The sequence below is a fragment of the Spea bombifrons genome, chromosome 3 (genome assembly GCF_027358695.1).
Source record: "Spea bombifrons isolate aSpeBom1 chromosome 3, aSpeBom1.2.pri, whole genome shotgun sequence".
NCBI classification, from domain to species: domain Eukaryota; kingdom Metazoa; phylum Chordata; class Amphibia; order Anura; family Pelobatidae; genus Spea; species Spea bombifrons.
The window spans coordinates 33571853-33596501 of NC_071089.1; the positions used below are offsets into that span (position 1 = coordinate 33571853).

General features: G+C 39.6%; 1 protein-coding gene across 2 annotated transcripts in view; it reads right to left on the bottom strand.

The window, feature by feature from the left end:
- VTA1 (vesicle trafficking 1) overlaps nucleotides 1-24649 on the bottom strand; it is a 93952-nt gene that overhangs the window by 21255 nt on the left and 48048 nt on the right. For both annotated transcript variants that reach the window (XM_053461058.1, XM_053461057.1), the window contains exons 3-5: nucleotides 13590-13717; nucleotides 10991-11066; nucleotides 6821-6932 (exon numbers count right to left, since the gene is read on the bottom strand). In XM_053461058.1, the coding sequence (XP_053317033.1) occupies nucleotides 6821-6932; nucleotides 10991-11066; nucleotides 13590-13717 (316 nt within the window). The remainder of the gene's footprint in view (nucleotides 1-6820; nucleotides 6933-10990; nucleotides 11067-13589; nucleotides 13718-24649) is intronic.

The window sequence follows — 24649 nt, forward strand, 5'->3', positions numbered from 1 at the left end:
TGCAGGAGCAGGCGGTAATGGTCAGAAATTCAGCGGGAGCGGGATTAAGAAAACAGAATTTCATCGGAGGACAGGATATCCCCTGCAGGCTGTGGGGACTTGCATAGAGATCACAGTGTGATCGGTGCAGGGGGATCACGTGGAGGAGAGTGAGAAACCATGTTTCTTACCCTCCTCCCATGCTGAAAAATGAAAAGGAGAAAAAAAAAAAAAAAAACAAAAAAAGGTTAGTGATTTAAAAAAATAAATACCCACCAAAATAATACAATAAATATTAATAATAAAAAAAACAAAGTGAGCTAAGTGATCTAATTGTGACATCACTGGCATTAATAACATGTTCAAGAGGTCCCTAAGAGGACCTCTAACCATTTAAAAAAAAAAATATATATATATATATATATATATATATATATATATATATATATATATAAAAAAAAAAAAAAATTAAAGATAACAAAAAAATAAAAAACCTTACATCCTATTGCCATAACACAACACATGTGACGTCACTTCCCCGGCTGTCAGAGATCAGAGTTCCCCGCACCGGTGCGGAGAACTCTGATCTCTGACAGTCGGGGAAGGTCTGCGCGATGGACGCAGACAACCCCCGCTGCTAGCCACACCTCCTTCCGGCTGCAGCAGAAGTGCGTGGGATCTACACGCTGCCCCGGCTACATGATAGGGAAGTCAGAAGCACCGGTAAGTTTGGGGGGGGCGGGGGAGTGTTAAATGGGGGCATAAGGCATTTCTGGAGGCAGAGTGCTCTGTGAAATGCCTTTTAACCCCCTTAATGCCACTCTGCCTCCAGAAATGCCTTTTTAACCCTCTATACGCCACTCTGCCTCCGGAATGCCTTAAACCTCCCTATATGCCACTCTTCCCCCTAATATGCCTTTTAACCCTCTAAATGCCAGAGTGGCATATAGGGGTATAAGGCATTTCTGGGGCAGATGTGCATAACTGGGGGGCAGGTTGGAAAATAGAAGGAAATAAAACCAAAATATTTTTCTCAATCATAGCTTTTATTAAAAAAAAAATAGTTTACATGAATTAACATTTACTGGTAAAACTTTTTTCCTATAGGGTTGTCTTATATTCAGGCTTTTTCTTTTTTTCCTAAATTAATATTCAGATTTGGGGGGTCGTCTTATAATCGAGCAAATACGGTATTTTTGTTGGCGCACCTCGCACAACTATAACACGACCTGTTAGAGGCAAAAGAAGAGGCCATGGGCTGTTTCTGCTTAAGAGGAAAGTATCATAAGGAGCCAGAAACAAACAAACAAACAAAAACAGGGTAGATCTGCAGGGGCTTAAATAATTCTGGAGACACTGAGAATCCCTCATTTGCTATTACAATCAACTTAACTGATGGTTGAACACATAACAGTGATTATAGAAGGACAGGTGTTCTATGGATGGTATACTGAACCCTCAGAAGGAGTGAGAGGCTGAACTCTCTCTTGAAAGGCTATATAAAAAAGAGCCAGTGGCCAGCAAAGAAAAAATTATCTGGGTAACAGCTGAGAGGACAGGAAAAAATTACTGCAGAGCTCTAGCATTTGGTACTTTTTAGCATCAAACCGTCCAATCAGCTGAGAGGGGGGAGCCACCCAGAGGTCATTCTGCCATGGATAGCAAGGGATGCCAATATTTTATTAAAGCAAAGTTGCTTAATTCAGACTACTTAACATTACAGAGAGCACAAACTGATTCTATAACCATATCATATTTTCACTAAATACTATTTCAGTCAATATCAAATATAGTTTATATTATTCAAGTGAGTATGTGTTTGGTACAAACATATTTATTTCAGACATTAATGGTATTTAGCAGGAAACCAATGGCATTAAAACTGGTTTAAAAAGTTACTGAATTGGAAGAATGTTGAGAAATAGTGTTATAGCACATGCACACACCTGGCGGATGTTTATGAATGGACACAGTGGATTATATTAACAACTAATAAAAAAAATGGTTATTTGGGCAAAAGACCATAACTACTTTTCTAAAATAATTTTAATGATGGAGGCAAAAAGAAATAGACCAGTGTTACATCCATCCAACATCCATCTTTCATGGAACATTAAAGACAAAAAAATAATCAGCTCTTTGGGGCATAACTTGTTCTAGTGCCATTGAAAATATAATGTGTTCACATTGCTCTAAAGCATTTTTTTAAACTTCTGAATAGATGACCGAGGGATACCCATTGCTGACCTCTCTAAGATTAAGCTATGTTCTTCTATTTGGTTTTCCATGGATTAGTGGTGCACTGACAACATTAGCCTCCTCTCTAAAGTAAGAGCAGAACTACAGAGATACACAGAGGCCGCCTTTGTGACTATGAAAACATTGGCTGGCGCTGCTGTGTGGTTTCAAGAAGCACATGGGAAATGGTAGTTTAAAAAAGTGAAATACGAACCCAGTAGATTAAAAAATGTATACCTAAATGTGAGTTCTTCTGAACATTTTTTTTCGCTTATTTACAATAATACCGGTTCATGTGTTCATGTGTTCACCTCTTGAGTTTTTTGGTTGTTTTCAATTCAACAGCACTGTTTCTTGAAGAACTTTAATACAAATAAAGGTTCCAAATATTTGAAGACACCTATAAAGTGCCACAAATAAAAATAAAAAACGTATGAATACTCTCCTTAAAGGACAGGAAAGGATCTCTTGAAAGAATCTAGAGTAATTTTCAGATAACGCTACATTCTTTTCCACGGATGCTCAGAGGATGTATGAGCAGAGGGAGAGCGTAGACTGGATAAAATCAAATTCATATACTAATTCATATTATGCATTTACAGTTTTATATGGCACCAAGACAAGCTCAGGTGCTGACACACATCAAAAAGCTAAAAAGAGTCAGTTTTGGTAGTGTCCCAGGACCTCCATGCTCCACACGCTATCCTCCGATAGAAAGCAGAGATAGAAACGTCCTGGAGTTGTGGCTGGATGATCAGTAGAACCGTTAAAGTTGATGTGTTAGAAGCAAAAAAAAAATAAAAAATAGGCAAGCATAAGGACCTGAGCAACTTTGACAAGGGCACATGAGCTTAAGAACTCGACCACGGAGCATGGAGGAAGGTGGCTGAATCACGTTTTCTTTTACATCATGTGGATGGCCGGGTGCGTGTACATTGCTTAGCTGGAGAACACATGGCATCAGGATGCACTAAGGTAAGAAGGCAAGTCAGCGAAGGCAGTGTGATGCTTTGGGCAATGTTCTGTTTGGAAACCTTGGGTCCTGCCATTCATGTGGATCTTACTTTGACATGTTCCACCTACCTAAGCATTGTTGCAGACCATGTACGCCCTTTCATGGACACGGTATTACCTGATGGCATTGGCCTCTTTCAGCAGGATAATGCGCCCTGCCACAAAGCAAAAATGGTTCAGGAATGGTTTGAGGTACACAACGAGTTCCAGGTGTTGACTTGGCCTCCATATTCCCCAGATTGCAATCCAATAGAGTATCTGTGGGATAGCAGGACAAAGTCCGATCGATGGAGGCCCCACCCTGCAACTTACAGGACTTAAAAGGATCTGCTGCTAACATCTTGGTGCCAGATGCCACAGCACACCTTCAGAGGTCCAGTGGACTCCATGACTCGACAGGTCAGGGCTGTTTAAATGGCAAAAGGGGGAGCCTGGGGGGGTCATTCTACAGCATCTCTAATAGGTGAAGGTCTGGGGTCTGACTGTGCTACTCCAAAAGGTAGTTTTTCTTTTTTTAAGTAATTCCGCAGTAGATTTCTATGATGTTTGGAGCCAATGCCCTGCTGTATCACCCAACTTCTTCTGAGGTTCAGCTAGTGGATAGCCATCCTGACATTATCCTGTATGATACCTTGCTAAATTTGGGAATTCACTGTCCCCTCAATGATGCTCCCTCTACCATACTTTACCGCTGGGATGATGTTTTCATGTTGGTATGTGGTGCCCTTCATACATAGCACTGCATGTTTTTTGCTAACAATTGAACCTTAGTTTCATCAGTCCACATAACATTTGTGTTGTGGAATGTCAAGGTGCTCTTTGGCAAATATGGTGCGCAGCAATGTTTTTTTCTGGAGAGCAGCAGCTTTCTCCATAATGTCCTGCCATGCACTCTATGTTTTTCATATGGTAGACTCATGAACAGAGATGTTAAGAATTTCCAATTATTACTTCAAGGATTTAGCTGTTACTCCAGGGTTCTTTCTGTTACCTCGTTGAGCATTCTACCTTGTGCTCTTGGAATCATCTTGGCTGGGCATCCACTTCTAGGGAGAGTAGTCACAGTACTAAATCGTGTCCATTTATAAACAAATTGTCTAACTATGGACTAATGAATATGTAAACTCTTTGGCATTACTTTGTAACCCTATTCCAATACCCAATTCTTGTTTGTAGGCCTTCTTATATTTCTTTGTTTTGTGAGGCATGGTTGACATCAGCAGATGATTCTTGAGAATAGAAAACTCAAAATGTTTGAGTGATTTTTTTAATGTCAAAGTAGCTCTAAAACACACCTCCAATCCTGTTTCATTAAATGTCAGGTTTGCTAACTCCCAATTCCAATCAGTGATTAGTCTAAGGGTTCACATAGTTTTTATAACCCAAACTGTGAATGTTTGAATGATGTATTCAATATGAACAAGAATACAATAATGTGTGTTAAATTGGACTGTGTTTGTTGTAACATAGATAAAGATTCATAATTTCATTGGTGCTGGTAATTACTTTACTTATTTTTTTGCCACTGTGTAGCTTGGAGGAAAGAAGAGACGGGAGATGTGATAAAAACATTTAAATACATAAAGGGATTTAAAGTACAAAAGGGGAGCTTATTTCTTAGGAGAAATTTTAGAACAATTGGCCATAAAGTAAGAAAGTTTAATTTTTCAGAGAGGCTGGTAGATGGAACAGCCACATATCGGTGGGAGATGCTAATATAACGAGGGCGTTTAAAAGTGCATGGGACAGACATAAAAGGTGTCCTAAATCTAAGACAATACCAAGGACTGATTAAGGTCTAAGTCTCTACATCAGGAAAAATGAATGGTCTAGATGGGACAAATGGTTCTTATGGGACGTCTTCTATGTGTGCCCCATCTTGATTGTGACTGTGGATGTCCATGTTGCCAAATCATGCACAAGTTACTTTTGTTTACTGTGACTTTGAGATGATCTCAAGTGTTTAAGTTCTAAAACATTCTTGGTGATTTGCAAGTGTAATATATTTCATGAAAACGACACAGATTAACAAAGGCTAAATAGAAAAATGAACTGCATTTAGAGCCATAAAAATATGGCATCCAGAACTGTATGCAGCTTGACAGGCATGCGAACAGATTATTATAGTACATTATTGAAACCTAGGTTTAAACACAAATGCGATTACAATGCTGATGACGCATTCACGATAATATGAGGTTTTAATAAACATTTACTAACTAGTTTTGCATCGCATTTACTCTGAATATTTAACAGTTCAGAAGTAATTTTTCATCTTTGTTGTATTTACATTGTAATCAATCCATCTGTCCATGAGGAAGAACCTGTTTTTTATTTAGAGGCTGTTATGTTTTAAATATTTCTGTACGTTTTAGTAAAAAAAACAACACAGAGCTATTGTCAAGGGAAATATATATACGTTTTCAATAAGCTATACATTTGCTAAGGTAAAACTGGTCATAAAAACATAGAAAGTGACGGCAGATAAACATTTGGCCCATCCAGTCTGCTCAACCTCTGTCAATACAATTAAGAGTGTGTACACGCTTTTCCGGGTGGAATAATATCTTCAATTTATTAATAGAGAATAGAGAATATATATATATATATATATATATATATATATATATACGGGATAGAAACAGAGGGTTTGTATGTTGCATCAGGTATCTACAACTGACACAAAAATTAAGTGTAAGTATAACTGAACTAATAGGAATGTATGTGATGATATTAAGAGGAGTATTCATTAAACCAGAAATTTGCAGACAAGCAATTATTTCAACTCACTGACTTCACTGTGTATTGAAAGAGCAGACCGAGTGAGCTTCACCACAAAAAGGGATGACCAGCCTACTTACAATTAAAGAGACACTCCAGCCCTCACATGACCTTTAATGCATTTAATAGGTGTGTGCCATTATTCTCTCCACCATTAATTTGCCTCTCTCTGACCCCCAAGCTCCTTGGTTTTCAGGAGGTGTGTTCAGTCAAACACATGCTGTACTCAGTGCTATTAAGCTCTAGTACTAGATTCCCTGCACAAGAGTGCAGAAGGGTCCAATGAGACCATCCAAGACTATGGGTAGAAAGCACCCACATTGGTTTCAAGTAGCCCAAACTGCCATTTAAAAAGTATTTTTTTTTGATATAGGTCACAGTGGGATGCTGTTTGCTTTGTAGTGAGTGTTTATTTCTATCTTTGTTCTCTCTCCCTATGTCAGTGCTGTTTCTGGGAACATAATGCTGGTATATATATATGAAAGAAAAAGTCCATTAAAATAACACCATCTTGATCAGAAATACAGTGTAGACATTGATGTTATAAATGACGATTGTAGCTGGAAACATCTGATTTTTAATGGAATATCTTCATAGGCTTATCCTATATTCCAATGGCATGTGGTGTTAGCTAAACCAACTTTAAGTTTAAAAGGCTGATTAATCATTAGAAAACACTTTTGAAAGTATGTTACAAAGTGACCCCTAATTTTTTAATGATTGTGTGTGTGTATACATATATAGTATACACACAAATCCCAAAGCAAATGTTTGACTTCAAATTACCAGTGCTAACCAGCAGACTTACAGTAGTCTTCTCCTTCTAGACCTATAGGCCCTGATTGTGGAGTCTCCCCATTCTTCAGGCAGTTGTGAATGTATGTTGCCTTCCATCTTGCGTATTTTCTATGTTGCACATTCTAAAAGACACATGAAGGTAAAGGTTAATAAGATTTTCTAAAAGTGTTTTTTGAATGGTATTCACTAGGCATGTACTGAATTCTTGCTTTGTTTTGTATATTTTAATTTACACTCTAGTGTTACACACACCTCCACAGTATGCAAGATAAAGCAAGACATCCAAAAATAGTATGATATAGAAAAAAAAAAACATGTGTAAAAAAAAAGTACTACACCCATATATATGTATTATGGATGTACACTGTAAAATTTCAAAAAAACAAACAGAAAATTGCATAACCAGAAAAAAAATACAATACAACATGACACAATGGGGAAAACCACACATTTAATGTGGAACTCAAGATTTTAATTCAATAACCTGTGCTGTGTTTGCAACTGTTTGTAATCCATGATAGCAGAGTATGTGTGTGTGTATTTTTGAAGAAAATGGTTAAACAATAAAGACAATTTTTTACAGAATTCTTTGCTCCTATTTATCAAGGGTTCCAATTTAGTGGAGGGCACTGTATAAAACCCAATAGCAGAAGTAGTACCACTGTGGTTGGCTTTTATCAACTCATAGTGTTCCTTGTCAATTGCATAACCACCTAAACCATAAAGGTTTACGTCAGTATTTTTGTGTTCTTACTTTGTAATTAATGCAAAAAATTAAGAATATATATAATTTTCTCATGTCATGGAAAAAGCACAAAAATACTGAGGGAAAGTATTGTATTTGGTGATATAGTAAAAATCATCATCAGCAGAATAAGTCTCTTTCTATAGAACCTTGAAATTAAACATTTTAGATGTTTGGAGATTTTACAAATTCTGCCCAAAACAAACCATAGACCTGGAAGATCATCAGGAAGTTAAATGTGGTTTACCCAGCACCTTTTTGATTATCAGCAATGTTCCCCAAGCGTAAGTGGCAAGAATGTGTGAGAGACTAAATATCGGGGTTGGACGACAGGACATTAACAAAATAAAAAACATCACTATGCGTGCAAAAAATACTGATATGTGATGATTAAAAGGGTGCTATTAATTTTAAGGGTTAATTAGAAGATATTACATTTGAAGCATAGAAGACTGTAAATAAGAACCCTTAGGCTCCACTAGCCATTTTTTTTATTTTTTTCCCGCCTCAATTTAACAAACCTCTGCCACTTCTACTGCATTGGCTGTCCCACTTATACATTTGCGCTTGTCTTAACATTTATATTTCTCTCTTCTACATTGCTGAACTTTCTTTTTTCAGCTTAATCTCATAAGACTATCTATGTTCTTAGTTGTTAATTGTGACAGGAGAAGACTTCTGGAAGGAAATTGATTAACCCTTGCCCCTTAGAAACACAGGTCTCAGCCACTATTATGTGACGTTTTTAAAGTAAATATATCCAAACCAGTTCCACTGCATGATAACCAAAAGGCACACGCTATACACAGTTTTCATAAAAGTATTTAGTTATGCCAAAAGCTGTGACAGCCATAGCTCCCCCTTCAGCTTTAAACCCAACAGTAGCTACAGTGTGCTGGCAGCTCCATTGAGAAAATCTGCAGCACAGCCATTCCAGGTGCTCCAAAACTTTATTTTCCAGTGTAGCTTAGATAAGGTAGGAATACATTAATCAAAGCACCTTATGAGCCTCTGGTTGAAAAGTGATTGTTTGTGTAACAAAGATCCCCTCTTTTTGCCGGACACCTACAACTGAGTCATTTACTAATGACACTGTCGTCAAAAATGGTTACATGATCGGAATGGACTTCTGAAGGCCCATTGTTTTTCCCTGCTTTACAATGTGAGCAAAGCTCTTGTAATTATGTTCACATGTAACTCTGTCTATTCCACTGGCTCGCAGTTACCATAAATGTCCTTCTGGGAATAGGGGAAACTCAAAGGACCATTGTCTCGCCGTTGATACAGGTCATTGCCAGCTTGAAAGCAGAGCGTATAAATCAGTCCACCTCTAAAAAAAACACATGTACTACATAACACAGAATTGGTAATGTCTTTCAGAACCAGCGCCCTGTTGAGATTTGACAGGGAACATTATACTAACCAGTTACTGAAAATGATGTGTAATTGATGGAGTCATGGAGTAATAATTAAAGTAACAACTATTTATCAGGTGCTGTCAACCGGTTAAGTCTGAGGCTGTGTGCGATGAGTTATAAACCAGCATTGGGAGAAAGCACTATATAGAACAGATAATGTTTTAAGACTTCTAAGCCAATGATTTAATGTATATAGCCCTTTAGCAGTTAAAATCAATAAACTCATTAATGTTGGTTGTTGAAGCAAAGTTGACAGTTGGTGGAAGTGAGAGACGTGTATATGTTTTTAATAAATCAAATAAGTAGTGTATTTGTCCCTTAGGGGAACTTTTAAGGCACAAAAACCTTTTAATGAGCAGTTTGTGCGTGTGTCTGAAAGCTCTAATATTTTCATAAGCATTGAAAACCACATGTTCCATTTAAGGATGATTCCACATTTCCTTCATCTCTTTGCCCAAGCAAAAGAAAAAAAAAAGATTGGTTCATTAAGGTGCAGTCTGTTTTTATTCCTGCAATATTAAAAGTTGTAACAGCCGCAAAATATTACCCTACGTTAAACTATTGACAGCGATTATAATAATCAAGGGCGTTTAAGGTCATGAGGCTTGTAGAATAAAAAAAACATAGCACAGGACACAAAACTTGATTTAACTTCTCAGGAACAAAATTTTGCTTATTCAAATACATGATTCATATAATCTGCATCCGGGCTCATTAAAAGACACAATCATAATTTTATTTTGCTTAATAAGGAGAGAGGCTACATGTGTCAGGGGTATTTATAGTTGGTTCACATTTATACTATAAAATGTAGATTATCACACTGTGTCCACTCTGAGTCCCAAGATTTAGTGGGGTCAAATCTTAGAAGGTTGTATGCCGTGTATATATATCACGGACAATTGTCTGCAGGTCAATGACTACATAGAAGATGTCATAGCTGGCCATGCCTTAACATACATGGAAGAAAAATGATTCTTGTATATAAAACATAAAACCTTTACCTAAAACAACCATTTGTATAAAAACATTTTATTATGCAAATACATTGGTTTTACAGTCTCTTGGAACCTGAAGACAGGCACAAAGTCAGACAATGCACAATGTGTTTTGAATTACACATTTCCCTACAAAGCTTTAACTCACGTCAATGCTCTTCCTCATCAAAAGAAATCTATATGTTTTCGGTTACTAGATGAATTTATTTTCTAAACTGGAACGCCATAGATTTACTTATTGTTTTAGAAACACTCCCCACACAAAATTCAACTGTACTTATATGAGAGTGGTACAAGAAGAGAAGCATGTCAGACCAAAAAGAAGGCATCATTAAATGTCTCCAATCAAGAGCCCAGTGAGTCCTATATGGTCTTGCTATAGATGCCGTTGTTATTATTTATTTTGATAAGAAGTAACTGTTTATAGGCAAAGTGCTCCTCAATTTTCTAAATACTTCCTAATTTAGAAAAAAAAACAATATATAGGCCTACATTTAGTGAAGGAAATGTTAACCAGATAAAAAGACTACTTATATTTAATTTATTAATAAATCGGTTTGAGGTCCAATAAATCAGTTATTTGTCAGTCACACCAAAGAGGTACCCACCCGAGTCTACAGGTCAACCCTTCAACCCACACAGTTTGACGCATTGCTGTAATGAAGGGAGTAATGTGATCATAAAGCCCATAGACTTGTTCTAGGTGCCTGGGAAAGTTTGAATTTGAGACAATTAGAATAGGGCCTCCGATAATATGGATATCTTTAATAAATTTGTGGGACAGCATACCACTATGTGCACGTAAAACACAGAAAGGCAAAAGAAAAATCCCAACGCATTAAAAACCAGACTGTTGCACATTCTTTTTGAAGGGTTTCTTGCTGACCCAGAGACAAGCTTGAGTTTGGAATAAAAATATATGGACCGCTGAAATGTTACTACGTTTTATCACTGTATTGACATGTCCAATTTCCTGTGTTATGACAAGCATCAATACACAAAAGAACCATATCACTTACCTCTTCGGTAAGCTCTCCGAATACAGACAATGTGTCAAGCAGGAGACTGGCTGTGTAGAATGACTTTATCATATTCCTAAACAAAAACAAAGTAAGTCGTTAGAGTACAATAACTTATTGTTTGCACTATTAAAGCACTTTGAGGTTTGTTATCTAGCAGGTTTGAGCTAAGGAAACGTGAGGTGAAGAAGAAGTGTATTCTACAGGTCCATGGGGTGATCAGCCAGTCCTTGTGTGCCTTTGTGCAATGGGCCAGTTACAACGGAGACCTCTGATGCCTGAGTTGCCTATATGGTGGGCTCAAACTTTCACTATGGTAATCAAACTAGACATTTCTTCCAGAACATAGGTAAATTTCATATGTTGCAGACCAATACAAGTGCACATTAATGTGTGTGGCTTAAAGGTGCTGTTCCACTTAAACAAATATTAATTGTACTCTCACATATGTTAAGGGAATAAAACTTTACCAGATCTGACATGTCACATAAAAACACAGAAAATATCAAAACATTTTTATTAATATTGCCGTCTATATGGCAGCCCAATGCATTTTGTTCTAAAAGATCATCATTCACATAAACTATTAAAAACAATAAAACCAAAATAAGTACAATATGGCTATAGTTTATTGTTTTATTCTTGTTTATAACTATGTATGTGAATGCCTCTGAGGAAGATCCATTGGACTCTCATAAATACAGCAATAATCTATATATCTGTGAAAAAATCATGTTGGTATGCTAATGCTAATAAATAATATTGAATAAACACATTGTGGGTTTTTTTTGTTTTTTTGTTACATATTAGTCTGTAGTACTATATTTGTTCTTAAAATCCAAAGGGAGAAGACCAGATTAAGCCCTTAAGGGTAATATGCCTTTTACTAATTTATGTTTATGACTGCAAGGTAAAATCTATTTATTCGCTGTTATATACTGGCTTTGTTTTTCTAGGTTGCTATTCTGTCTATTTATAACTACTTTGTATCGGGGTCAGAGGGACCCCTCCTGTAAAGATCAATAGGCAATATGGGGAGTATATTCATCTATTCAGTTTTTGCTGGGTGGATTTGATGAAGGCACATTTTTGTGGTCGTTTAACGATCTGTGCTGGGAATGATGCTGGAAAAGTACCTTTAATAAACATCTTTAAATATTTTACGCCACTCATTCTGATTGCACAATCTGATTTTTATTGACATGCCATTTGCCTGTGCTCCATCCATGGTGAAAGTTGTCAGCTTGTGATGGGAAGAATATGAAACATCCTTGCACTAATAAACAGATTTCTACAAACACCTTCAGTATATTTGACTTACTTTAAACACATCTACAGAGAAAATCTAATTTTCGTACACTCTGTAAAGTGGATTAAACATTGCAGGGAGGAGGGCTGCTATGGAAATGATTATTAAAAATTTATTTTGAATAATTTTTCAAATGGAGGGTTGGCTGCTCGGGTTGAGGACACCCAAAGTGAATACGCACTTCTTCAGGTGCAATAATGTAACAGAAGAAAAGTAAGTCTGCTTTAAGTCCCAGTCTAGTTATTACGATCATATGTATAGAACCACAATAAAGCTTATTTTTTTGTTTTAAGAATATCTGGTTTTGTATTCTAATTTGGTGCATAAGTGTTATTTCCATACAGCCAGCTGAAATTGCAATTTTTGGGTTACTAATATCAGTTTGTCATTTTATAACAACATATTTTGTTAACGAACAAAGGTGATCCATGTTTTTTTATTAAATGCTTTGTCCGTATTACTTTCTTTGTTGTGATGGGTGGTAAATCTCTAACATAAGTTATGAAGTTTGCTTAGGGCCCCTAAATTCCTGAGGTTGACCATGATTTGACATAAAGCTAGGAACTCTTAATATTTTTTCTACTTCATGAAATTTCTCTCCCAGTGGAGGTTTTGTATTACTCTATAGCATCAAAAAATAAAGACTTTAACAGAAGCATAGATTCTGAGAGCATGTTAACAACTATTCGGCCCATATTGTCTGCCCGTTCTTCCTCCTTCAAAGACCTTAGCTGGTCCTTTGTTTTGTTTTATAGATTTATGATGGCTTTATGCCTTTATTATGCATGTTTTGATAATATTAATTTGTTGTAACCAGTTTATCTATAACCACCAAAAAGCGTACAGCAAGTCAAGCAAACGTCTTAGTTTTATGGGCTCTGGAGACACCAACTTCTGCATCCAGAACTACCAGATCCCTACTCATAAATAATCACATTGCATCCAAAAGGGCCTGTCATGCTCCCTACACAGGCACATATGATGAACTACTAGGAGGACTGTGTGTCACCAAGCTCTAGTTATTTCACAGGAAAGGTAATTCAAGTTGGCCACCGACATGACAGAGATCAAAATGAAATCCATAAAGTGTCAACTATCATACTGAAATATATGTTTGTGTATAGATAATAGATTTTTAATCATACCAATTAAAATCTCGAGTGCATTTAACTATCCACCGTTTACAGTATCTTACCTTTTTTTTGAGTAATTTTACGTTAAATCATTGCAATGCCTGGCAGTAAGTTTGAGTGCATAATAACAGTGAACACACCATGTGCATTTGCTTACTTGTGAAATCGTTCAGCCCTGTCTTCATTGTCGGCATACAGGAACATTTTGAGGGCATAATTTTCCACATGAGCACTGCCCACTATCTCTTGAGTGATGGAGTCACAGTCACCAAGCTGTTTCTTTAACTGCAAGAAAACATAAGCTACATGATTAAAAATGGATATCTGGTTTTACAGTCTATGTTTGCTACTTAGAATAAACAAAGTTTCTGATGAACACGGCAAGTAGTTATGGTGAACTGGCCTTTATGTATGTTTGCATTCTTTTGCTGTTTGACACAGTGGGTTAATCAACTGGATTTTGGCTTTAATAACAGGGTTCATTCATAAGAGTGGTTTCAAGTGACATACTCCATCATGCATTATGAAGGGCTACCACTGGCAAGTTTCTCCTGTGTAAAAGGCTGAGCTGGCCCTACAAAGTTAAAATGGGGTTTATTCACTCAACTCAAGAGAAAGTTGACAGGAGACTTAGTGGGAGAGCCAATCCCAGTAAACGTCTCGTGCAAGAAGAGCTTGGCTGGCCCTATGTAATTGGTTAAACCAATGAGACTTCTCTTCACCCGCTGAATTATACATTATATAGGTCCAGCTCAGCTCTTCTTACATCAGTGTTGAACATTCATAATGAATAGAGAAGTAAAATTTAGCAAACTCTCCAGCTAAATGTCTCTGCAACAGCAATGCCAGAGATATGGCATAAATGTAAAATTAAAAAATTAAAAAAAGAGCAGAAACAAGACCATATGAAATGGTTGCTTCAAAGTAATGTCCATTTGCACATTTCTATATATTAGGCCGCTAACTGAGCCAATAAATAATTTTCATAATTTTCTGTAGCTTTGATCTTGATTATATCAGATCCTGCAAAGCCATAGTTCAGACAATTTCTTTAATTCAGAAGCCCTTTCACGGTAGACTTTGTCCTTCGGGATGAAGATAGGCAACCTGCCCTAACCAGTTTAGTAACTCAAAGATTAAATGCACTACTGTTTCTTAGGCCATACTCTTAATTCAAAGACCTCTTTTAAAAAGATGTCCCAGGATACAAGAGGCCTCAGGTTTCCTAATAAAATAGAAAAAAGCAAATAACTCCATTACTGTTACAACAGGTGGACTTAAGAGTTCTAAATGGACCCTCTGTTCACTACTGAGGAAACCTCCAGTTATGCGTAGAAAACAAAAAGCAGGATTATCACACTTCATACTAACCTCCAGTTTTTGAGCTGCCAAAAGAGCTTTAAAAGGAGGCTTTGAGTACTGGATGGATTCTGTTCTCTTAGTGAGCATATATGAGAAAAATTTCATCTCTTAGGCTAGACGTTTACCCTGTTAGAAACTACACCAGTTTTTGTACAACATATACAGTGATGGCAAGATGGGTTGCTGGATGTTTTTAACTTTAAAACATAAATACTTGATGTTTCGCAAAGGACAGCAAAGCATCTTCACTTTAACCTACAGATTTCAACGCTACAAATTACATACGATAACGGGAAACAAAGGGTAAAACACTGTCCCTTCAACTAATCATTCCATGTTCATTTTCATGAAGCTTTTCAGTTTATGCTTTTTATCACACGAGAATTACATTCTGGCAAAGATTCTAAATTAGACAAAAGTTAAAATGATTAAAAAAAAATTCTGAGAAGGGTTTAGACATTTGACATTATTAGAAACCGTGTTTCTAATGCTTCATTTGGTTGCAGAAGTGTTAAATATAGGGACTAGATTGTACGCTCGCAAGAGCAGGGCCCTCTTCTCCTTTGCACCAGTTTGTTATTGAATGTGTTATTGTATGCGTTTCTAAATTGTCCTTCTGACCAGTGGCGGAACTACCGGGGTCGCAGGGGTCGCGACTGCGACCGGGCCCCGGTGGCAGGGGGGCCCAAGCCAAGGGGCCGCCCCGGCGGCAAGGGGCCCCAAGGTCTATGAGTTATAGACGGCCGTAGAGGCCGCATAGGCCCAGTCAGGACCGGACTGACTGGGCCTATGCGGCCTCTACGGCCGTCTATAACTCAGGGCAAAAGGGGCACTTGCCTCTTAACCCTGCAGCAGCTGCTACCGGGCCCGCCACTCTAGGGGGCCCGGGCAACCCCCACGATTAATTCCGCGGGGGGCCGCTACTTACTGGCAGACGAGGATGCCGGGGGACGCAGGAATCCAACAGTCATGTGACGTACGTGACGTACGTCACATGACCCTGCTGCGCATCTGCTTCCCCCTATGCACTGAACAAGTTGGTCTGCGAGAGCCGAGCGGCACATACTTTTTACATCTTCGGTTGTTCAGGTAAGGGGAGGCTGCATGAAGGAGTATTTGAGATTGAGTGAGAGAATTAATGAATATCTGTGAAGGAGTGAGTGAATGAATGTTTGTGAATGAGTATATGTAAATGAGTATCTGAATGAGGGAATTAATGAGTATCAATGTATGAATATCTGAATGATTGAATGGATTATCTGTGAATTAGTGAGTAAATATTTGTGAATTAATATATATGTGTGTGTGTGTGTGTGTGAGAGATAGCATGGATGTGTAAGGGGGGGGCAAAGATACCACAGTCAGGCTGTTTTGGTGGAAAGATGCCACAGGAGGGCTGTTTTGGGGCCAAAAATGCCACAGGAGGGCTGTTATGGTGGCAAAGATGCCACAGGCGGGCTGTTATGGGGCCAAAGACCCCACAGGCGGGCTGTTATGGGGCCAAAGATGCCACAGGAGGGCTGTTATGGTGGCAAAGATGCCACAGGAGGGCTGTTATGGGGCCAAAGATGCCACAGGCGGGCTGTTATGGGGCCAAAAATGCCACAGGCGGGCTGTTATGGGGCCAAAGATGCCACAGGCGGGCTGTTATGGGGCCGAAGATGCCACAGGCGGGCTGTTTTGGTGGCAAAGATGCCACAGACGGGCTGTTTTGGTGGCAAAGATGCCACAGGAGGGCTGTTATGGGGCCAAAGATGCCAAAGGCGAGCTGTTATGGGGCCAAAGATGCCACAGGAGGGCTGTTACGGTGGCAAAGATGCCACAGGAGGGCTGTTATGGTGGCAAAGATGCCACAGGTGGGCTGTTATGGGGCCAAAGATGCCACAGGCGGGCTGTTATGGGGCCAAAGATGCCACAGGCGGGCTGTTTTGGTGGCAAAGATGCCACAGGCGGGCTGTTTTGGTGGCAAAGGTGCCACAGTCAGGCTGTTTTGGTGGAAAGATTATTTATGTATTCAAAGAAAAAGGGGCGCATGTACAAAAAGGGCCCTATGTACATGCGCCCCTTTTTCTTTGATTATGCCCTTTGAACATGCGCCCCTTTTTCTTTGATTTTTTTACAGAAATGATTCAATATGTAAATTGAATTTGTTGAAAAAAAATTGTTGGGTAAAAATCATGTTTTTTTGGGGGGGGTGGGGGGCCCTTAACAGATTCTCGCACCCGGGCCCTGAGGGGTCTAGTTACGCCCCTGCTTCTGACTGTAACAGCGCTGAGGAATCTGCCAACGCTTTATAAATAAATGTAATGTTTAATATATATAAACGTATTTTGGCCTCCAATTTAGAGCAAATACTACTTAGGACATTTTAGGAATAGTTGGAGAACTTTATTAGTAGAAATATGTTACTTGAACAGTAGGCACCACAGAGCGATCTATTACAAGTTAAGGACTGATCTAAGGACTCATAAGTAATGGTTCTTTTACTATGTTTACTATAAGTGCAACAGTTACAGGGGGTGGCAGCAATCCCCTTGGTACAAAATCCGGGGCAGATCGCCTGAGATGAAGCCCCCCAGTGTCCTGCTAAACAATGGGCCGGTTACAAGGGAGACCTTTGATCTCCCCAGCATTCCTATTTACACTATGGAGACTGTGCCGGCTCATTAAAAGACGCCTTTTAGTGTACTAGAGAACCGACCACAGAGGTGTCCTATATATAGTGCTACTCCATTTTTGATCCAGAGTGAAATTTAAAGGTGTTGTTCCACCACTTCTGCTTATTTTAACACTTTTCTAACTTAATGCAGCATTGCCATAATTTCCAATACCACCAAATGTTCAAACCTTTCTGATAATTACCGTATTTGCTCGATTATAAGACGACCCCCCAAATCTGAACATTAATTTAGGAAATTAGGAAATTTCAGAAAAAAGCCTGAATATAAGACGACCCTATAGGAAAAAAGTTTTACCAGTTTTACCAGTAAATGTTAATTCACTGTTAAAGCTATGATTGAGAAAAATATTTTGGTTTTATTTCCTTCTATTTTCCAACCTGCCCCCCCAGTTATGCACATCTGCCCCAGAAATGCCTTATACCCCCTATATGCCACTGTGCCCCATGATATGCCTTTTAACCCTCTAAATGCCACTGTGCCCCATGATATGCCTTTTAACCCTATATGCCACTGTGCCCCATGATATGCCTTTTGACCCCCTATGTGCCACTCTGCCTCCAGAAATGCCTTATACCCCTATATGCCACTCTGGCATTGAGGGGGTTAAAAGGCATATTATGAGGCAGAGTGGCATATAGGGAGGTGTAAGGCATTTCAGGAGGCAGAGTGGCGTATAGAGAGTTAAAAAGGCATTTCTGGAGGCAAAGTGGCATTAAGGGGGTTAAAAGGCATTTCATAGAGCACTCTGCCTCCAGAAATGCCTTATGCCCCCCATTTAACACTCAAAGTACCCCCCCCAACTTACCGGTGCTTCTGACTCTCCTGTCATGTAGCCGGGGCAGCGTGTAGAGCTCTACGCGATTCGCGTAGACAACTTACGCTGCAGCCGGAAGGAGGTGTGGCTAGCAGTGGGGGTTGTCTGCGTCCATCGCGCAGACCTTCCCCGCGTAGACATCTACACGCTGCCCCGGGTACGCACCTGGGACTCAGAAGCACCGGTAAGTGGGGGGGGGGGGGGAGACAGGAGGATCCAGGTCCGGGGGATCTGGATCTTAGTCGTCTTAGTCGTTGAAGCACAGATACATAAACTTAAACTACATAAACTACATTTTCAGTTTCTTGCTAAGACCTGTACTGTAACTCCAGCTGGTTGCCTTTGTCACCACTGATACTTTTTATTCAAGAATCAGCAGGTATTTAAAAAAAATAATCGTTTGAAACTTTGTCAATGACATATTTAGAAAATTGTCCAGTAAGTGTGAGGCGAGAGATATAGATATAGATATAAACACACACATATATTTTCACAACACATTCCAGGCAACCTGGCACTTCAACAGCGTGGTCGTTGTGGTTAGTGGTTCTGAACGTAAAGGCACGACCTAACTGTTAGCTAAGTGTTTTCCTACAGAGCGCCTTAGTATCAAGGGAGAAAATACAGAATATAATGACTTAAAGAAAACTTTAATAGGGCAGAAGTCCTTGCTCTCCTTCATTAAGAGACAAACCGACTAGACAGGATGTAGATCTTCTGGAACCAGTGCAACCAAATTTTATTCCAGCCCTTTTTATGCATTCAGAATTGTAAGTCACTACTATATGGGCAATATCAGAAAATTTTAATAAAGAAAAAATTAGAACAAATGTACACATAAATCTTCATGCCAAGTATATATTTTATAATTCCCCATAGTTATTCTCTCCAGTCATCACTTTTACTGCAGTATTACTGCACTTTTACGATGCGTGCAGACAACCTCCGCTGCTGCCGACACTTCAGCCCGGGCTTCTATGATGGCGCACCGCCGTGACGTGACCTTCCGGTCTCCAGCTGCCCCCACTTGACACCACTGAGTCTGGAGCACGAGGGGGCATTTAGGGAGGTATAACGCATATCAGGGGGGCAGAGTGGTAAATAGGGAGGAACAAGGCATATCAGGAGGCAGAGTGGCATATAGGGGGTATAACGCATATCAGGGGGGCATAGTGGTAAATAGGGAGGAATAAGGCATATCAGGGGGACAGAGTGTCATATCAGGGGGGCAGAGTGGCATTTAGGGGGTATAAGGCATATCTGGGGGCAGAGTAGGAAACCATGGGGCACATGTACATAACAGGGGGGCAGGTTGGCAAATAAAAGGAAATAAAATTATAGTTTTTATTAAATATGAAAAAATAGTGTACATGTGAATTAATATTTACTAGTTGTGACTGAACTCTCCATCACTTGGGCCACTGGAGAGGCCTGACTGCCAGCCTCCTCCCTATTGGCTTTGGGCCCTGACTTTGTACTTCTGTGTCACCCCCAGTAGTATATCATCCCATCACTTGCTGAGGGGATTATCTCTGCCAGACAGACAGGATCTGCAGTGACTGCCATTGTTTTAGTTTAATGTTGTATAAGTCAGGCCCCGAGCAAATATGGTGTGTGTGTGTGTGTGTGTGTGTATATATAGATATGTATACATACAAACATACATACACACACACACACACACACATTCTAAATACATATGTGATAGATTCCTCTCTTATGGGAAGGCTTTACACAAGATTTTGGAGTGTTCCCCTCCGGCATACCAAGACATTTTTGCCAATGTTATGCTTCAGACTTTGTGGGAACAGTTTGGGTAAGGCCCTTTTTCTCTGCTAGCATGACTGTGCCCCAAAGCAAGGTCCATAAATACATGGTTAGATGAGTTTGGTGTGGAAGAACTTACAGGCCCGTACAGAGCTCAACCCTATAGAATACCTTAGGGCAGGGCTCGACAAATCCCAGGCGCCAGGTCGCCATGAAAACTCAGAATTTTGTCCTGGCGCCTAGGTGTTTGTCAGCCTGTGATCGCGGGGGGCGCTGCTGCTGCTGTCTGCCCAGGAGTCTGGGCAGACAGCACAGCCACTCAGAGCTCGCCCCCGAGCCTGAGATCACTCCCACGGAGTGATTCTGTAGGCTGAAACCGCGATTGCATGAAAACCTGCAATCGCGTTTTCAGCTGCCACAGGCAGCTTCAGGAAAGGGGGTTGAGTGTTGATTGGGTCCCCACACAAGTGTGGGGACCTGACACAACACCCCCCTGCTGCCTGATCGCTCCATGAGAGCGAAAGTGCCGCGTTAACCCCTTCAATGCCGTGACATTTTAGGGGTTAATTCCCGTTTAGTACGGGGCTCCGCTGCTGGTGGTCTGCCTGGAAGCCCAGGCAGGCCAGCAACAGCAAAAACGAGCCCCCACAAGCCCTGTGATGACTCCTGTAGGCATGGAAGCCTACAGCAGTCATCAAAGAGACTCCCCTGCAATGGCTGGTCTATAGACCAGCAATTGCGTCCCAGCTGCCAGAGGCAGCTTCAGGGACAGGGGGAGAGGGTTCTTCGGTCTCCACATGAGTGTGGAGACCAGCCCCAACACCCCCCTGCTGCCTGATCGCTCCATGAGAGCGACGGTGCAGCGTTAACCCTTTCAATTCCACAATTTTGTATAACACATTCGTGGCATTGCAGGGGTTAACATTTGTCCCCACAAGCTTGTGGGGACTAAATATCAGTCAATGCTGTGCTCCAATGGAACATCAGCATTGAAAGCGTAAAAAAAAAAAATAATAATAATAATTAAGAAAAAAAAAAAGTCCAGGGTGCTTCCAGGTCCGGGCTGATGATGCTCAGATCACTTCTAACCAATTGTTAGTTTAAAAAAAATCCTGGCTCCTAACTTTTTTAGCTGGCGCCTAGATTCACAACAAATTTGTCAAGCCCTGCCTTAGGGAACTGGAATGGAGACTGCGAGCCAGGCCTTCCTGTCCACAAATGCTCTACTGGATGAATGGACAAAAATTCCCACAGAAACACTCCAAAATCTTGTAGAAAGCCTTCCTAGAAGAGTGGAAGCTGCTATGGTTGCAAAGGAGGGACCAACTATATATTAATGTCTATGTATCTAGAATGCAACTTCATCAAAGTATCTGTGGGTATAATGGTCAGATGTCCCAATACATTTGTGTGTGTGTAATTTATATATATATATATATATATATATATATATATATATATATATATATATATATATATATATATATATATATATATATATACACACACACACACACTACTGTTCAAAAGTTTGGGGTCACAGAGAAATGTCTGGTTTTGAGAGAAAAGTAAATTGGGTCCATTAAAATAACATTAAATTGACGTTATTAATGTTGTAGATGACTACTGTAGTTGGAAATGGCTGATTTTTAATGTAAAATGTTCACAGATGTACAGAGGCCCTATATCAGCAACCATCACTCCCATGTGTTAGCTAATCCAGGTTTAAGTTTAAAAGGCTAATTAATCATTAGAACACTCTTTTGCACCTATGTTACACAGGAATGAAAACAGCTAAGTGACCCCAAACGGTTTTTTTTTTTTGGGGGGGGGGGGGGCACACAAATGTCTATTTAATGCTGCCAGGGAGGAAAGTTTAATATATAATTTAGAGGCATATAGGCTGCTTGATAACACAGTAAAATAAACACTTTGCGAAGTTAACAGTTCTACATTATGCCCAAAATTTGTATTTTAAAGCTTCCAAGATATTCAGATTTAAACAGGAAATGCTATGATAGCTCCAGGGAATTCAAACTATTACTTGCCGAGTATTACGTCTCTGTTATAGCTAGGGGAAATTGGATTACGCATTTTGGATTAGCACACTTGAATACATAAGTTAAGAAGCTTTTTTTGCTTCTTAAATAGTTTGAAAATATTTATATGATTTAAACTGAGTCATTCTATTCATTCTAAAGCTTGGTGTAGACTTGGCTATTTCTTCGGTAAACAAAAATTAACTCAATTTAGGAAAGTGACACGTGAAAACAAACCATTGAGATACAAAAACATAAGACTTGGTCTCATTAAATAAGAAGTGCATTGGATGGTTAGTATTTTTTTAGCACTCATATTTATAGAATTTCAGGAGTTTTGACAGATTACACACCTCAATTATGCTATGTACACATTATGATTTAGGCTTTTAAGACACAATATAACTAACTCATCTTAATACAAGAGCTCTTCTCAGTGCTTCTACTTCATATTGATAAGTTTCTGCAGACATATTCTGTTCACCAATACACATTTTATTTATTATTATTTTTGCACCTCCAAAGATCTTTTGATTAGACCCAATTATTTGTGGATTGTGACTTTGTATCTTACCTCTACTTGATTTGGAATACTGACATGATATATATTATGCTCCACATTACTACTATTTAGTGAAATTCATGGTTTTAGATGTTGCTATTATGGTATATTTCATATTCTATGTTATTGTTATTTCTGATAAAATATATAAGGAACGTTAATAATATTTGAATAAGCTAAGATACCGCAATGTGTAAAAAGGGATTCTTTTGGTGCAAATCTTTAAATATTGTCTTATCACTATAACAACCAATGAAACGTTACAATCAACAGGGGAGTCAACTGTTTGGGGTGTGTGAGATGTGCGGCCATCCCATTACCAAGGCCAGGGCCGTGCCAAGGCAGGTGCACGGGGTGTACAGCACCCAGGCAACAGGGAGAGAAGGAAGGAGAGGGGCATCGAGTGGTCACACATTAAAAAGTTTTCAGCAACCGTTCGGCCCCTCTTGTCTCTTCTGCTTCCTACCGTTGCGGTGGTGGGAGAGCGAGGCCTTGGTCGCGGTACTTCGTGATGAGCGCCGGAATATGACGTCATATCCCGACGCTCAGCAGTGAAGCTGAGCGTGCCGCGGCAAGGCAGCTAGACTGAAGCCTCGCGCTCCCACCACAGGACTTCACCAGGGTAAGTGAACTGCAAAGGGGGGGGTAGATAGTAAGAAGGGGGAAGAGATTGTGAGAAAGGAGTAAGAATCTTGAAATAAAAAGTGAGAATGAGTACGATAATGAAGTAATGTATGGATGAACTGTGTGAATGAGTGAGTGAATGAATTAATTGGTGTGTGGATGAATTGTGTGAATGCATGAGAGAATAAATGAATTAACATGTGGATGAATTGTGTGAATGAGTGAGATAATTTATGTGTGGATAAATTGTGTGAATGAATGAGTATAAACTAATGTGTGGATGAATTCTGTGAATTAGAGAACTAATTAATGCGTGGATGAATTGTGAGAATGCATTAATGATTTGTGTGAATCAGTGAGTGACTGTATAAGTGTTTTGTGTGTATCATAGATTTATAAGTGATTTAGGGAAAGACAAATATGGCACAAGCAAGGTCTTTGAGCTTTGGGGACCAAGATGGCACGGGCAGGTTATTTATGGGACAAAGATGGCACAGGCAGTGTGTTTATGGTACAAAGATGGCACAGGCAGGGTATTTATGGGACAAAGATGGCACAGGGCAGATGTTTTACGCTGGGCTGTTTGGGGACAAAAGATGGCTCACACTGGGCTGTAATTTGTGTGTGTAATCTGGGTGCTGGTCAAGTTCTATGTGGACACCAGGGCTGGCCTTTGGGGTGTGCAACCTGTAATCTATGCCTGTAATTTAGTTTTTTTTTATCTATACCTTTAATGCTGAGTTTATTTGTGTTTTATGCTGTTGATCTATACCTGCTATGCTATGTTTACATACATTATTTATGTATACCTGCAAATACAGGGTATGTATATCTTATTTGGTTGATCTATACCTGTAGTGTTGTTTCCATGTGTTGTTTATTTGATCTATACCTTTAGTGCTGAGTTTACATGTGATCCCCAGTTGATCTATACCTGCAAAGCTGGGTTTTTGTGTTATTCTGTTGGACTATACGTGCAATGCTATACACGCAAATGTTGTTTACATGTGTTGTTTATTTGATCTATACCTGAATTACAGGGAGGAAAGAAAAGAGGTGTGGCTTAGTGAACAAGGGGACAAAGGGAGTCTGGGGAAGAGTACAGGAGAGAGGACCTTTCAAAGTCACGGTAGGGAAGACTGCACTGACTTTAAATGTTTTCCCCTAATCTACAGTCAGTGTAGCAAATATATTTATGTATTGGCCCGAATATAGGCCGGACTTTTCCCCCCCACTTTAAAGCGCGGCCTATAACGGGGGTTTAGACGCAGGGATGCGCAATTCGTATTGCCCGACGCCTTGCAGCAGGGTTAGGATCCAGATCCTCCGCAGGGCTGCAGGGGACCTGGATCCTGCTCTCTGGCAGCC